General features: G+C 42.2%; 1 protein-coding gene across 4 annotated transcripts in view; it reads right to left on the bottom strand.

Moving 5' to 3' along the window:
• NUP214 (nucleoporin 214) overlaps positions 1 to 16,499 on the bottom strand; it is a 74,160-nt gene that overhangs the window by 38,905 nt on the left and 18,756 nt on the right. For 3 of the 4 annotated variants that reach the window (XM_030536067.1, XM_030536064.1, XM_030536065.1), the window contains exons 14-24: positions 15,449 to 15,540; positions 14,753 to 14,842; positions 14,218 to 14,367; positions 13,816 to 13,974; positions 11,403 to 11,506; positions 10,660 to 10,842; positions 9,890 to 9,975; positions 9,702 to 9,785; positions 6,575 to 6,820; positions 5,312 to 5,473; positions 3,515 to 3,623 (exon numbers count right to left, since the gene is read on the bottom strand). In XM_030536067.1, the coding sequence (XP_030391927.1) occupies positions 3,515 to 3,623; positions 5,312 to 5,473; positions 6,575 to 6,820; positions 9,702 to 9,785; positions 9,890 to 9,975; positions 10,660 to 10,842; positions 11,403 to 11,506; positions 13,816 to 13,974; positions 14,218 to 14,367; positions 14,753 to 14,842; positions 15,449 to 15,540 (1,465 nt within the window). The remainder of the gene's footprint in view (positions 1 to 3,514; positions 3,624 to 5,311; positions 5,474 to 6,574; positions 6,821 to 9,701; positions 9,786 to 9,889; positions 9,976 to 10,659; positions 10,843 to 11,402; positions 11,507 to 13,815; positions 13,975 to 14,217; positions 14,368 to 14,752; positions 14,843 to 15,448; positions 15,541 to 16,499) is intronic. The other variant, XM_030536066.1, reaches the window with a different exon arrangement.

The raw sequence follows: 16,499 nt of genomic DNA, 5'->3' as shown, positions 1-16,499 counted from the left end.
GATCTGATGAATGTTGGTGCAACAGATAAATAGGATGTTTATTAAAAAGATGCCAGATTGAAGGCAAAGCACAGAGCAGGTAAAATACAGGTAGAGGTGGGGCAAGCTTCCCCACATTGTCCCACAATGTTTTGAAGGGGTCACCTCTCTGATTGAAAGGAAAATTTGGTCTTCAGGTTCCTTCAATCCTTCGATCTTCTGATGAAACTGTTAACAAAGGTCAGTTTGGTTCCAACTGTGAAGATGCCCTTTTTTTTTTTGGTGAGGAGATCAACCATATATTAAGAACTGGACTGAGGCCACTAGCTTGTTTAACTACAGGCCACAGAACCCCTGATAATGACTAGAAATCATTGCAGCTCAACAACCCAGAGAAGGTGCTGCTGCGGCAAGAGAGAAACAGGATGCCTGAAGTAGCAAAAACTTATGACAACTTTGCTGGCTGGATGCTCCTTATTTAGCGATCAATGTGACCAGCTAGCATGGGTTCTAAATGGTAGATTTTTTAGATAGTACATTTTTAGGAGGTCAGTTATTCAAAGGCTTTTACAGCCTTATTGTAATATAAAGGTATATGGCACCCCATGAATTATAGATACAGATCAATACTGCAAGTCTAAAACAATTTAAAGCTAAAATAGTCATACCATAAAGTTCAAGTTAACTCTCATCCAAGATATGCATCCATTGTTAATTCTGAATAAGCACTCCTAACAAGGCTGCATAATGGTGAGTGAGATGATCACTGAGGCGAGATATATAGTTTTACTCCTGGGGAAATTCTATGTCATTGCGCACATGCATAATTAATATGCCACACATTTTAATTTTTGTTGTTGCAGAAAATAGCTTCTGCTGGAAAGTTGTTTCAATTCTCCCTTTTTCCCCACCAGAGGGCACTGTGGTGCTAGAACACAGCAGCCACGCCCAGCTAGCTAGTGAAGAGAAAGAGCCTGCAATGCTTTCTTCACAGCACCTGTCAGGCCAGGTCAACAGACAGGGGATATGGGGAGACAGATAGCGTGGAGCTTCTGGGGGGTCAGACTGGGGTTTATAAGGGCTAGTAGGGGAGGCCAAACTGAGGCGGGGGCTGAATGGAAGTGGAGACACAAGGCCACGGTGGAAGGGAGGTGCAGGGCAACATGGGGGAAGGGGGATGGCTGAGTGTGGACATAGAGACACATAAGGGCAGGGGAGAAGGGGTGCAGGGATGCATGGGGATGAGGAGAGGGGATCGCTGAGGGGGTGCAGTGCTACATGGGGATGGCTGAGTGGGGGCACAGGGACAGCGACAGGGAAGGGGGTGCAGGGACACATGGGGATCAGGGAGTGGGTATCTGAGTGGGGGTGGAGGGACAAATGGACAGGGGGTGCAAGAACACAGGGACGGGGCAGATGTGCCTGACTGAATGGGAGAGACTAGGGGTCAGCCAGCGTCTGCATGGGTGAATTTCCTTAACAATCCCTTCCCGTCCCCCGCAAAAAAAACTGTTCCATACTTTTCCCACCCACGCCCAACAACCCTCCAAGTTCACACCCAGGCTCCTTCTCAGCAATTACTTCCCTTTCCCTCAGCTCCTCCATTACCCCCGACTCCCCAAGCCTTTGCACTGCATCCAAAGGGTGCAGGAAATATGGTTCGGTATTGTAGTTTAAATGAATTATTACTTAGAGTTCTGTATTAAATATGCCTAGTAAGGAATCTAATTATCAAAAAACATTTCCTGACAGGTATTTTGAAAGAAATTACTCAAAATAATAATTGAAACTGGTGTGATTATATTGTGTTGTTTTGACATACAAAATATGCAAAATTTTAAAATACTGTGCACAGAATTTTTATTTTTTTGGCACAGAAATCCCCCAAGAGTAATGGTTAAATCAATTTACATGCAACAAACTTAAATCACGTCGAGATCACTTCCACAGGCTCATCCCAATTTGGCTTTTGGCAGGAGTTCTGGGCACTGTTATTTGGTAGTGTACAGCTCTTCAAGAAAATACTGCCTCAGAGGAAGGCAGTTGCTTTTAGGGAAAATGAAATACTAAGGAACTTCTGAACCCTCTCCAAGCGTAGACCCTCCTAGCTGGACTCCCAGGAGGTTAGCAACAGCTGATGCTCACCATTACAAAACTCCTTTTCCAAGGCATTCTGAAACTATTTCAAAGGAATTCTGCTTTCCCTTCTCCATCAAAGACAGGAATACAAAATACATGAAATCCAGAAGTGGCAAACAAATAGTTCCAAGAGGTGCATGCCCAATGCACACCATCATCCAGGATAAAGCATTTGCAATTCCAGACAATTTACACTGGAAACATATGGCGAATTTATCTCCATTTGTAATACTTTTCTTTTTTTATCATGGCAGGAATACAGCATAATCCTTAACTCTAATACTTTTCACTGGAAATCTCTCCTCCCTCATTTTTTTTATTTTTATTTTTTAAAGTCCTTCATCTCTTTTGGTTTAAACTATTGCAGAAAACAAAACGAAGATTTCAAGGTCATTACCAATACAGAGAAAAGAATTAGTTTTGTGACTGGTGACACTGCTTGATGAGAAGAGAGAAATCCCTGGAATGACCTGAGTTGGCAGCTGGCTGTGGGATCTGGAGTATCGGAAGACCAACAGTTTCAGCTAAACTCATAGGGAAGTCAGAACTGCTTGATAAACTGTAAATTAAACAGTGGGCACATGTTCATGGCCTTCTGCTGAGCAAGACAGCCTAGCATCTGGATATATTTCTGGGGAGCTGTGTCCCTACTTAATATTTAATCCTTGATATCAAGGGTTTTCTACTGCTAAGAAATTCCAATGATGCAAGTTACTAGAGAAGCTGGAGTATAAACTTAATCCTTCAGGGGAGGAACCCAGGGGCATGGGATTAGATAAGCAAACTACAGAGCAGATGTTTTCCATAGCAGAAGGAATAAACAGGAGAGAAGCTGGACAGCACAAATGCCCAGAGACCCACTCAGCTGCAGATGGGTGTGTTCTCCCCACTCAAAAATAGAGGACACATGCAAAAATACTAGTAACTGGAAAGTGGGGACAATATAGCTAAGTTTCAAGCTCACCACTGAGGTAACAGGATCCAGAGTTTGCATTAGTAATGAAACCATAGGATCTAGAACTATAACAGAAAGGGGATGTACCAACATATTTTATATTTACATACAAACTAATAATGAATAATGAACTTAATACTGATCCACTAGCCTAGATTATCAGGACTCTAAATCAGAAACTGGAAATTTCCCGTTAGGCAAATCATGTAGCATTTCCTTGAACGACTCCAGGAGGACAGTACCCACCACCTCTCCACAGACCTGCGTGCTAACAAAACAGCAAGGAGCAGCTGCTCCTTCCTGCATTACTCCCCAAAACATATTTTCACTGGTTCAGATTATATGAAGCAGCGATACTGCTCCCTACTGGCAGATGAACCTTATTGCAAGGGCTAATTAAAGGAACATTAAAATGTAGAGAAAGGAAAATCATTCACGCACCCTATTACCGCAGAAACAGCAGGGGCTGAGGCATTGTTCTTCAGTTCTCGCACATTCACCACCTGAGGGACGTTCTTTAGAGTTGATTCAGTCAAGGAGGTGCTCACTGCTTTAAGAGTGAACAGAGATGAATCCCACCAATTAGCTGAAATATTCCATTGCACATGGTTCATACAAAGTATCCAGAGGAGCAGCGTCTCAACTAGACCACCACCTATGTACACCTAGGAGGACGGGGGAAGGAATCTGCAGCACACTAGCTACAAAAGAACTCCTGCTCTATTCAAAAATCAGCAGAAACCATGGATTTGGCTCAAATTTTATACGAGTAATTTATTGCAGATTAGAAAGTGTGACTTATGATAGAACATCCAGGATATATATATAGAGAGTTTTTGACAACTATGCATGGGAGGACATTAATAACTGGTGTGATAACTGGTATCAATACTTGACAGACCTGATTGCAATTCAGAATTCTGGCTATTTTATCCTTGGAACTGCAAGTATGATCATATCCCTTTCCTTTCTCCCATCCCCTCCCCGCCAAAAAATATTTCAGTGGAGAATAAGAGTCTATAATAAGGTGCCACAATTATATTGTCAAAGAATGGCACATATAGAAATACCTATTGAGTGTGCATGATTGCTATTTTGGCCACATAAATGCATTTTATGTTTGTGTATGTGCAAAATTTAAGTGCGTATGTTCAAATATTAGTCCTAGGCATTAAAAGTAATTGTGTGTATCAGTTTGTGCTGGCAATGTCATATAAGCTTTACTATAATTTATACTGTAATTACTCAATAGAATTACTTATAGTAAATTAGATTACTTTGTATTATAATCTAAATTAGAGTAATATAATCTAGTTTACTGGATTCTGTAATATTTGGAATTACTGTATTTTGCAATGAGAGATTTATAGAGCGTAAGTCATACTTAACACAAATCTCTCTCACCTTGCCCTTTCCCTTAACTTCTGAGATTAATAAAACAAAGAATTTGAAATGCTTAATTTATTTTTCCAGTATTCATGCTGTCCATCTACTTTTTGCGTTCTATTCACCTTGGACAAGACAGACAGACTAGTCAGTTTCCTTTTTGTATACAGCTGAATTTTATTATTTCCTGCAATGATTGGGTGCTACAAGGGATGTCTAAATCCAAGCAAAATAAAAAAAATAAAAACCTTCATATATGGAGATTTTTCTATTAAGGTCTTCTAAAACCCCACAGCCAGATTTAAGGACTAACCTACCTAACAGAGTTCCTCTAATATTTTAATATTAAACTGCTTTAAAATATACATCTTTTAATGTAACTAACATGGTGCAGAACTATTAGGATGGGCAACACATCTTTTCCTTTTACCTTTCAATCATGGAGGATTTTTACATATAGATTGGCTATTATTTTAGTTGTGCAATAGTCAACCATCAGGAATTCCTTGGGACTTATGTATATCAGATGATCATAATGTTAGTTTTTGAAGATATATAGTTATCAACTCCTGTGTTTCTGCATAGATTAAAATGAATACTAAGTAGCCCCGGATGTTGATTCTTCAGGCATTTTTTTCCTGATAGTTCAAGTAAGAGAGAGGAGACCACTGGCAGCATTGTGTGGGGAATAATATACAGATCCTGTACATATCAGACTTGGCTTATGCCAAAGTCAATTTCTTACCCTCAAAGGCATTAAAAATCTATTAAATTCACTCACTACATAAATAAAATAAATAAAACCACACACACAGAAATGCCCAGACTTTAGTCAGTTAACTTTAGTTTTACCTGGAGTCTGGCTAGCCATCTGTCTTCTCAATGCTGCTGCAGCAGCTGCTTGTGGTGCTGGGACGGTGACAGTGGGAGCAGGGGCCCCATGTTTCACAGTCTTTGTTGCAAGCATTGTACTATCTGCCCCTTGTGGAACGATTCTGCTTGAAGACGTAGGCACTAAAAAAAAAAAAAAAAAAAAAAAAATACAGTTCATTGAACTCCCATGAACAAGGGAGACTCAAAAGCCCCACCAGAAAGTAGTGCCTCTTTAAAAGCTATACGCTATATACCTGTTCCCTCTGAATCCTCATATAGTCAGACAAGACTACTTTACAGCTGTCAAGCAACTAGCAATTCATCAAATCTGGCAGTGTTCACTTTCCCATAACTTCTGATGAACTGCATGCAGTGGAGCCCTAACCAGCTATCTTTTCAGCATGAAGGGTGGGTCAAATTGCCAGCCCTTAATCTTATTCTCTTTGGAAAAACATAACCCAGTTCATACATTAATTCCTTAATAAACCTTAACAATTAGAATGTCATCTGCTGAAAAAACTCCTTCTCAATCAGCTACCAGATGTAGGCAGTCACGTAAAAGCATGGACATGTTGGCTGGCTGTTTCTCAGTTTGTCCTTATAGTCATGTCTACTGACATCTTGCCTGATCACTTAGAGGATCCCTACAGAAGCAAGCACAACTCTTCTGGGTATGGAGAGAAATCGCACACACACAAGCAGTCACCTTACTGTCAGATGCTGGGATGCCAAGTATTAAACCTGGCTACCCCAGCTGAAAGTAGAAGTCAGACACACAAAAGCTACAAACTGAGGCCCTCTATATGCACACCTCCCATGTAAGATTTCATACTTAGGGCTCAGAAAGGTTCATCCCTTTTTACTGTTGGGGAATCTGAGGCACAAGGAGGTCAAAGAACTTGCCCAAAGTCACACAGTGGTGGCAAAGGCAGGAGTCTTGACTTTTCCTCCTGTCCTCTAGCCAACAGATAATCTTAGTTGAATTTCTCAGTCTTAATGTAAAAGGCCCAGGCTATAGGAGAAGCACAATAAAGTTTCCAATGTTACTTCAACACTAGTGGCCTGAGTTCCAGGGGGCTATAATTCTGTACTGTTAATTGCTCCTGGAGATTTGGCAACATGAAGACAGACACCACAAAATCATTTCACCTAGATTTGAAGTTAAGACAAGTACTGTAGAGATTAAAAACATCAACAAGGTCATAAACAAGAAGGGGAAATGCAGTTCCAAAACCTACTCACCTAAAGTGCCCATTGTGAGATGAGGTTTACCAAATGGTGGAGACTGCGCCATTAGACCCGGCTGAATAGAGGGCGTACGGACTACAGGAGCATGTCGGGGGACTTGGACTGGAGCAGCTTCCTCTTCCTGCTCTACGATCTGTGAATCATCATTCTCCAGTGACTGGGAAATGGAGGATGTTGAGCTGACTTCATCCAAATCTTCATAATACCTCAGAGACAAGAAGGCTGATCGGGAGAGATTGGCTGCAATGGGAAAAGAGCCACATTATTTTGTCACCCAAAGCCAATGAGGGTGCTATTTAATCTCAATGGCTAGGACAGAAACACTGTCTATAAAACTTTTTAATTGTCTCTCTAACTTCATGGTGCAGAAGCTGACTTCTCAACTCTGGCACCACATGCTGTGTGGCCAGGTGTTACATTAAGGTTACCTGCAATCTCCTGATCCTTTCAAAATTAAAAATAAGGGCTGCTTTGTTATATTCTTATATAACGGACAGGGAGAGACGTTACTTAGGGAAGAAGCAGACGAGAAACATTACATGTTTGAAAGTTACCAGTGCGGACATTGTCAATGGACCTTTTTTGGCTATAGGAACAAAAATGGGGGTCAAAAGTGTCTAAAATAAGGAAGACAGCTTGAAGACACACTTCTTACAATGACATCAGGGCCCCCATAAATGCTGTTAATTCACATGGTTTATCACGAAGCGCCGATAAGCTTCCAAGGCACACAGGGCTGTTAGGGCTCTTCTCTTAGAAGCCTGGGTGCCAACGACCCCCAAATATTGTGATATTGAGACTGATTCAAAAACTATATTGGAGCAGGTGACATTCCAAGTCTTCCCAGTGCCATAAGAACCATTGTTCTGACTCATAGAAGCCACCCATCCGAAAAGCCACCCACTGTGGTTATAAGAGATAGAAACCCTTATTTTTAGTGGCTGCCCCATTGCCCTAGGCAGTGGTCCCCAATCTTTTTCGACTGGTGGGCACCAGACGACGAGCCACGGAGGACCGTGGTGGCAGATGAGCATCTGCTGAAATTCCGCCGACAAGTGTCAACATCAATAGGTGTCGCCAAAATGCCGACAAGTAGCATCATCCAGAGGCGTTGCTGCCAAAAATACTACCGAAAAATTGGCGGTGATGCCTCTGGATGACGCAGCTTGTTGGCGGCATTTCGGCAGATGCGTGTCCGCCATCCACTACGCGGGCGCACTTAGACGCCCTGGTGCATGCCATGGCACCCGCGGGGACCACATTGGGGACCCCTGCCCTGAGGGATCTGAAACTGATTGGTTAATATGCAAATTAGGACTCATCTCAATCTCCATGTGTGTTACATTTAGTGAAAAAACCTTTTCTTCACAGTGGCATTCAGTGTTCAGTGTTCACCAAGTGATGTGCCACCTGGTGGGGTAACGAGTGGGCCAAGAGTTCTTTGGAACTCTAAGCGTTCAATATAAAGCAAGAGAAAACCCTAGTTTTCAAAGGGTTAAAGTGCAGGAGCTGTTTGTGATCCTGAGAGTCAGGTTTCAGTCCAAATGACAGTTTGAAATTCCCCAGCCATGTGTGCAGCGAGACAGTGTTTAGGCTGCAGAAACACAGTGCTGGTAGGAAGACGGCAGCAGGAGGGTCACAGGAGCAGAGACAGACATGGAAATACTGGCAAGGCCAACTGTAGTAACCTGCAATGTCGGTGTGCATAAGCTGCATTGTTGCACTATTTCTGGAAGTTGTGTGGTGCTAAGGCAATGCTTTCAAGAATGGCATAAAAAGTAACAGATCATAACATGGAGTCTGCAAGTGTCTCCACACTTGAAGATACTGAGAGCCATCCTTAAGATAAATCTAGTTTAAAGGTTTCTTGTTAATCACATAATTCTAAGCTTCAACCTCACATCATTCCTCCAAGTCTCATGTAGAAACTATTGTAAAACAGTTATTTATAAGCCATGTCTGTCTCAGTCTCAAGCTACACTGTTATCTCCTTGAGAAATCTGAGACTAACAATGAAGTACAATATTTATGGTTCTTAGTACTGTAGGTCTAGTGTGAGGGAAGGGAAAAGAGGCAGGAACTTGCTATCAGACCACTGCTTCCTGCAACCCTTTGACTGCCTCCACCTCAAGATTTTAATGACAAATTGTTCTCTGCTGTTATTGTAAAGAAATGGTTCTTTGTGATTTAATATGCAAGACTTACACTGAATAATAACTACTTCAGAACAAGAGCTACTTGTGTTTGATTCTGAAAAGCGTCACATACTTTGATTAAATTAGAGAACATCAAAAAAAGAGGCATTTGGTTTTAAAGTGTCTTATTTTAAAACAATTCTGAACCTGGATTTCAGACTGGAAGGCTCACTGCGATTAAGAGACTAGACACCCATCTTAAATCTCTTTCATGAACAAAAGCCGTAGAGAGTCTGTGTGTGTAGGGGGGGTTGCATATATACATGTGTAGTACAAAGCTTAATGATGCCCTTCCTATGCCTTAGATTGTAAGCTCTTTGGAACAAGGATCATTTTTTGGTTTGTATTTGTACAGCACCTAGCACAAAGGGGTCCTGGTCCATGATTGTAGCTCCTAGGTGCTAGAAATAACTCACTCTGCCATAAAGAGATATTTAGAATTTAGTCAAGCTTAAACAACATCTAAATATTTTGCATGATCATGGTTCACAACTAGTTTTACTCTGCATTTTTGCGAAAGGGCTTATAAAAGCCTTCTTTGTATTTTCACAGTGTAGATGCATTAAACAGAAATAACCAACGCTAGTATGAAGAAAACAGTTAAGAATTAGGGTTTCCCTCTAACTTTGCCTCCATTTGGTATTTAGGTTCCTTTTCTTAACGGTTTAGCAAACAGCACTATTGTTACTGAAAATAAGAAGGCCAACTTTGAGGACTGGCCCCTAAAAGGAATGCTCATTAGTCTAGTCTGAGCGGGGAAAGGAAGCTTCTAGCTAGAACTAGTTCGACAGAAGCCCATTATTTGGGGAAGTGATGAATACAAAAGGCTAAGGTAGGAATGTTTCCTTCTACAGATAAGGCAGGATATTAACAAGTTTTGTGGGAAGACTTGCATGTTTCAGATTCCTAGTGTATCAAAGGTTTACCTGGAGCAGTGGATCTCACAGGTGGAGTCTTCCTCTTTGCTAGGAAATTCCTCAGCTGTGCCTGTTTAACTGGGGACAATTTAGCTGCAAAACGAAAAAAAAATCACCAGTCTATAGAAACCATGGAGATTCAATTACAAGTCATTTTTAGAATGTGCAGGTGGGGGAAAAACAAAACAATGAGTTACCAGGTGCTTTCGGCAGGGACTTGGCATACGATTCCAAGGTAGTTTTCACCAACGCACTGCGCAGGCTCTCAAGGTCACTGTCAAAGCTGAAAAAAAAGACAGTAATGAAATCAAAAACAGGTACCGCATATCACTGCCCCACAGAAACTGTATGGGAATGAGAAGGAACCACAGGCTTACATGGAAACACCATAACTTGCTGCCCAAGGGCTAAAGGACACAGGATTGACTAGCTGCATATGCCTCAATGACTCTGCTTTAGAACAGCCATTGTTGAATGTCACCAGAACCTCTTTAGATGTTGCAATATTTAACTGCATGCACCAAGGCCTTAAGTTACTTATGGGAAAAAAATCAAATGGCCAACAAATTCCCTCTTGTCCTAAATTAAAATTCTATTGTAATCTTCACGAGACATGACAACAGAAGATCATTTCTGAGGCTACATTTTCACAATGTTTTCATTACTGTGAAAGACCATCTTTCATAGACACACTGATATATTAAAACAAGCTACCACAAAATACAACAGAATTAATTTTCAAGCCGATTTGATGAGAACTTGTGTTACTGCTGAACAAAAATTTGCACATTTACAGCCAGTGCCCATTTATGAGGATTCCCCCCACCCCCCATCTCCTACACTCAGTTATGGTATCTACAAAGCATGATTGTTAAGTCTGTCTTGGACATGCACTTTCAGACATGACTATTGGGAAGAGACTTAACTCAATACACTTCCTGCTGCAACCTCCAATTATTATACATACCTTTGAGAACTGCTAAGAGAAGACGTGTCACTAGGCATACTCCATTGAGAAGTCTGATTATATAAGCGAAGCTGCTGCAGGCTGTCCACCAGGTGATTCAGCCTCTTCCTCTGCTGATTAATTATTTCACGATTATTAGCAAGTGTGTTAAACAAAGTCTCTCGCTCAGGAACAATCAGGCGCCTGGAAACATCAGGAAAAAAAAAACCACACCAAGAGCAGAAGAGAAGACCGTTAGACACCTAGCTGCAAGTGCACATGCACATGCACAGGAAACTGGTTTATTTCAGCTACTGGCTTAAGTGGACTTCAGCCCCCAAACCACATTTTGGTTTGAATACCAAGGCAGGACAGGTTAGTTGTATATTTCTCGTTGTACACTGCAAGGTTATTCATTTAACGTGTAGGTACTTGTTCAACAAAAAGGCTTCATTACCAGTCTCCCCTGGATTTGTTTAGCGCATACAAAGCCTATTTTACAGGCATTTCGGAAAGTGGAATTTACAGCATGTACAGAATTTGTTGGAAAGCATATAGCAAAGTCAGTCACAGTTAAATAGTCTGCAGTCTGAACTTTTAAATACAGGTAAAAATGGCTCAGTCAAATGTTGTTCACAAACTCTTTGAAAAAGCTTTGGAGTGGTAAGCATAAAATGCCTTTTGTCTATTTATTAATGTCCTATTCCTAATTAGTGTGCTCCTTAGACACAGACTAATTTTCTATTCCAATTTCACTCACTCACTTTTGGGTTTTTTTCTGTTCCAGATACCGGTCCCACTCCAAATCCAGAACATCATTCACGTCCTGAACAGCAAACTTCACATACTGGTGTAAGCGTCTAATTTCCTACCAAAGAGAAGAAAATAAAAAAAGAGTCATCTTTCAATTCTCTATGGGAATCTCAAATCCAATTAAGTAAATTACAGACCCTGTAAACGAACCAAAATAAAAAAAGTCATGTGAGACACTCTTACATATTCACTTCTAGCAAATTTAAATCGGAATGGGAGAACCCTGTACTGTGGAACTCTTTTACTAATCAAATCTGTTACTAGCTTACTGTCTGCCCTTGAGCAAGCCAACTTCTGTACTGCAGCTTCCTGCTCTCTGAAGCAAAGAGTGTTTCAGGGGTCAAGGCAGAAGGCTGGGGTGTGTGTGTGGGTGGAGGGTTCAGGGGTCAGGGCAGAGGGCTGGGGGGTGCCGGACAGAAGGCTGGGTGTGTGTGGGGGTTCAAGGGTCAGGGCAGAGGGCTGGGGGGTGCCGGGCAGAAGACTGAGTGTGTGTGGGGGTCAGGGCAGAGGGCTGGGGTGCTCGGCTCGTAGGCGTGCTCCCAGCCCCCTGCCCTGAACAGCTCAAGGCAGGAGGCTGAAAGGGATATGCTCTGGTTCCACCCCCTTCCCCACCTCTCTCTGCCTCCTCTACGGAGCGGCTTGCACACTGCCTCTCTTCCCCCGCCCCCTCGCTAGGGCCATCAGCTGATTGGCGCAGGGAAGGAGATGGGGAGGGGCAGGAAAGCATCACGCTGGGGGAAAAAGCGGGGTGGGGGGTAAGTTTGGCTGCCGCAGGACCAAGCTTCTGCCTCCTGCCCCCGCAGGGGAGAGCGGTGGGCAGGGGGGGCTGAGTGGGGCTGGGGGCCAGGACCATGGCAGTGTGCCACTCAAAACTGGCTTGCGTGCCGTGTTTGACATGTGTGCCGTAGGTTGCCGACGCCTGGTTTAGGGCAACTGTACCTGTGGCCCCCCTCCATGGCCCAGTAAGGGCACCCACTCTTAGGTTTCCAGCTATAAGCCATCACCTCTCTTACATGGAGACATGCATTGCTCCCCTTCCCGACTGGGGGTTTTTCAGGCTGCACAGTTCCCTGATCACTGAGTTCCCCAGCAAGCCAGACTGCCTACAGAGGGCTGCATCTGCACTTTGCTTTCTTTCCAAAGGCTATGAACAGGTTAACTGCCTCCAGTTATAAGTTAACACACAGCTCATTCTAGGCAAGCATAATTATTCTTACAGAGAAAGCATTACAGAGAAAGCATTACTGAAAACTGCAGAAGTTCCTATATGCATGCTAGAAAGCTTATCAGAGGTCACCTATCAGTCTTATGGGACCTCCATAGGCAAAAATTCTTGCAGCCCTTCCCAGGAAGGACTGAGGCCCGCCTTGGAGAATAGGTTCTGTCCATTTTCTGGACCAGAAAGCATGCTCTGAATCAACGTAAACCTCAGGATATCTATGCAAAAGTTCTTTCTTTGCCTGTTAGCCTCTGGATAATCCAGTTTAAACCAGTATATGCTAGCCTCTCCAGGTAGTAGTATCTCTCTAGAGGTGCTACAATCAGGATGAATTTGCCTAATCACCCCCCAAACACACACACACACAGTTAGTTGCTAGACGGCTGTGGTCACCATTCTCTGAGGTAGAACATATAATCCCTGGCCCACAAGGATACATAAACTTAATACAGTAAAATCGCCCAAAGATACTTCTGGAAATTGCCATATCTGTCATAGTACCTTTCAACGTTGCTTTTTTGGGGGGGAGGACGGGGGGAGACGAATGTACTTTATCCTGGTTTCTTTCATCTCTTTCAAAGCCTTTTGAGTATTTTGGGAAATTTTCCATTGCAATCAGGCATTTAGAAAACCATTTAGTTTTATGCTCTGCCATCCATGAAATTAACCACAATATTGTACGCCATTATAAATCATCAAATTGCTCTGCAAAGCATTTGCTAAAAAGATAAAAATAATTCTGAAACGATCATTTTATGAAGTGCTAAAAAAAATTTACTGGCACTGGCCAAAAAAATTCACTTAAGTAAACGTCATTGGTTAGACTAGAGTACTTGGAGTCAGGAGCTCTATTTGCAGCTCTGCCAATGACTCTAATCTTGGGCAGGATACTTCACTTCTGTATGTCTCTGGTTCCCCGCATCTAAAATGGGGAAAAATACCTACCACATAGCAGTTTTAGGGGTGTAATGTCTCAAAGTACTTTGCAGATCTTTGAAAGACACTATGAAATCATACTGTTGTTACACTGTGCTGAAGCAACATGAGTGTGGCAGGGCAAAGCTTCTGGGCAACCTACATTTAAGCCTCAATAGTGGCATTTAATTTTAAAACTCCAGTTTAAAGTTAGTGAGCAGGTTTTATACCTGAAGCTGTGCTTCACTTTTGGGATCCAATGGTTTCTTATACAGCAGATGTAAATATCCCGAGTTATGATTTCTCTCGTTTTGTTCTCTAGCATCTTCCACCCCAGCAAAGCCCTCCAGCAGGGTAGTCTTCAAAATGCTGATATCTCCATGAAGTGACTGTGAACAGATGGAGATGCGCCAGATTTCAACAAAAGACCTTAACAGTGCCGATTGCATCAGTATGTTCAGCAAAAGTGTTTACATTCAGGAACAACTGGGTATGCCCATGCACACTGAAGCAGCACATCCAGACATCTCAGCACTTAACAGGTTAAGCAAAGATGCCTATCCTCAAATGCTAGCCTTGAAGGTCTCAACCAATGGACAAACATTTGGGAGAAGTTCTGCTGTGCTATTTACCTCTGTTGTCTCTTTAATCTCCAAGAGAAAGGTCTGAAGGTCATGAGAGTCTGTCCGCAGCTGCTTCATCTCCTCGGCAGTGCCGACTTGGAAACAGGCATTAGATGTTCTGGCTTTCAGCTCTTCCATCTCCTTTTGGAAATGGGCAATCTACAGAGCCAGACGGTAAAGAAAGTTCAACCACTGTGACATGACTTCTTCTGGAACAAATGTCACTGCTCTGGGGCTGGCTAATATATTTATACAGCCATGAGTACATGATAATTTACAGACAGACAAAGGCAAGTCTCTTGCATTCCCTTCCAATCCAAGGAAGAGAGCCCTGTATTCCCAACATAACTTTAATGCTAGCAGTTTAAGCAGCCAAACAGGGGCAATAGTGTTTAAAGAAGTGGTTCAAAGTATAATGGAAAGATCTCTCACGGTAACTAAGTACTGAAGGACACTAATGGAATATGAAAGAGTGACAGATGACCACATGCCTGCACAGTGATCTTTTTAGAAGTTGGAAGACAAAAATCCTTGAAAATCTCACCTCCTCTTTGATTCCTGCTATGACAGGGTCCGAATCCTTCCACTGATGGACCTGTTTCTCTGACCCAGTGCTGGACAATGCTGACTTTCCCTAGAAAGCCAGGTGTTAAAGATTTTAATTTTGATAAGTTTATATTCTCATTACCAACCAACATCAGCTGCTAGAAATGGTTTGTGTATAAAGTCATTTAAGATGCATAAACTGTCCTATGGAACAACTCTCACAAGCACAAAATGTTTACCTAAACAATAAACTGAAAATGATATCTAAGCGTTCAAACAATGCTGCGGAGATTAAACCACACTTAACATATTAAAGCTGTTGGAAATTATGGCTAAATCTTTATGCACCACTTGGAGTTATCCCTTTCACTATATTTTCTAATATTGTTAGTCAAAGCAGCTTAGAATTTTCAAAGAATTACATCTTTCTGCTGATAAAAAGATGTGATTCCACATTTCCACGCTGCACAAAGTATTAATTCTAGCTCTGTTCATTACATCAAACTCCAAACCATGTCAGAGCTCCAGCTTCCCAAAATTACACAGCACATCATTCTAATTTTGGTAGTTTGTGACTTAGATCTTAGTTTACTGGTCCCTTGACCTAACAGCATTAAATCAGTCCAAGGCTAAAGCAAATCACAGGCCAGTGAAATTTCTCAGCTCCTGTATAATCAGCTCAAGTTCTCCTAACCTGAATGGAGATTGATTTTGTTGCAGGCGGGGTGATTCTGGCCGTCTTTAGTAGATTAGATGTTGCAGGCACATTCTGAGCAGGCCGCGCCACTAGAATTTAAAGAGAGAAATAACTATAGACAAACAAATACAGTTATCTAAAAAACAGGTTGCTAATTGGAGATGGGACATGCCCACTGTTGGGAACATTCTGATCACTAGAAGGAAGGGTACAAACCCTAACGGCGCATTTCAGCAAGTCCATCTCCGTAAAATGACACATCAATCTACATCAAGTCAGCAAGGTTCTATAAGCCAAATCAATTACCCCTGATCTCAGACCTCAGACACAGGACACGTAACTTAGAACTGGAGAACAGGTTCCAGGCTGGCAAGCATGTTCCCCAAATTCCACACACACTTTTAATTTGTGGAGTAGTTTGGATGAACTTTGACGCTCATGAAAGTGAGACCAATGGCTACACTGGCTATAGAACAGATAAGTGCTCTTCAAGAATTCCTCCTTCCCAACTGCAAGTACTACTCAGTACTAACATGCGACATCCTTTAGCCCAATGCTAGGATCCTGACAGAGCTTACTACACCTCTACCCAGTATAACGCGCCCTGATAGAACATGAATTCGGATATAATGCAGTAAAACAGCGCTCCGGGGGGGTGGGGAAATCTGCCAACTCTGGTGGATCAAAGCAAGTTCGATCTAACACGGTTTCACCTATAATGCGGTTAGATTTTTTGGCTCCTGAGGATAGCGTTATATTGGGGTAGAGGTGTTCTTTACAAATCTGACCTCTCCCACCTCTGCTATTTCAATCCTGGACAACTCCTGTCAGAGACAGCTAGTCACATGATAATATGAGAAATGGAACATTAACTTGTTAACAGGATGAGATTTACTTTAATTTCATTTGTGATCAGTTTGAACTCTGGCCATTAGAGATGGTAGGTAACGCGTTAAGTCACTGCGGCAGAGCACACACATTTTGGCAATACAATGAGACATGCTAGTCCACTGAACATACATTTAGCTTCGTACCTTCACCTAGAAGC

The sequence above is a fragment of the Gopherus evgoodei genome, chromosome 16 (assembly GCF_007399415.2).
Source record: "Gopherus evgoodei ecotype Sinaloan lineage chromosome 16, rGopEvg1_v1.p, whole genome shotgun sequence".
Classification (NCBI taxonomy): domain Eukaryota; kingdom Metazoa; phylum Chordata; order Testudines; family Testudinidae; genus Gopherus; species Gopherus evgoodei.
This window is presented reverse-complemented; position numbering and strand designations above follow the sequence as displayed.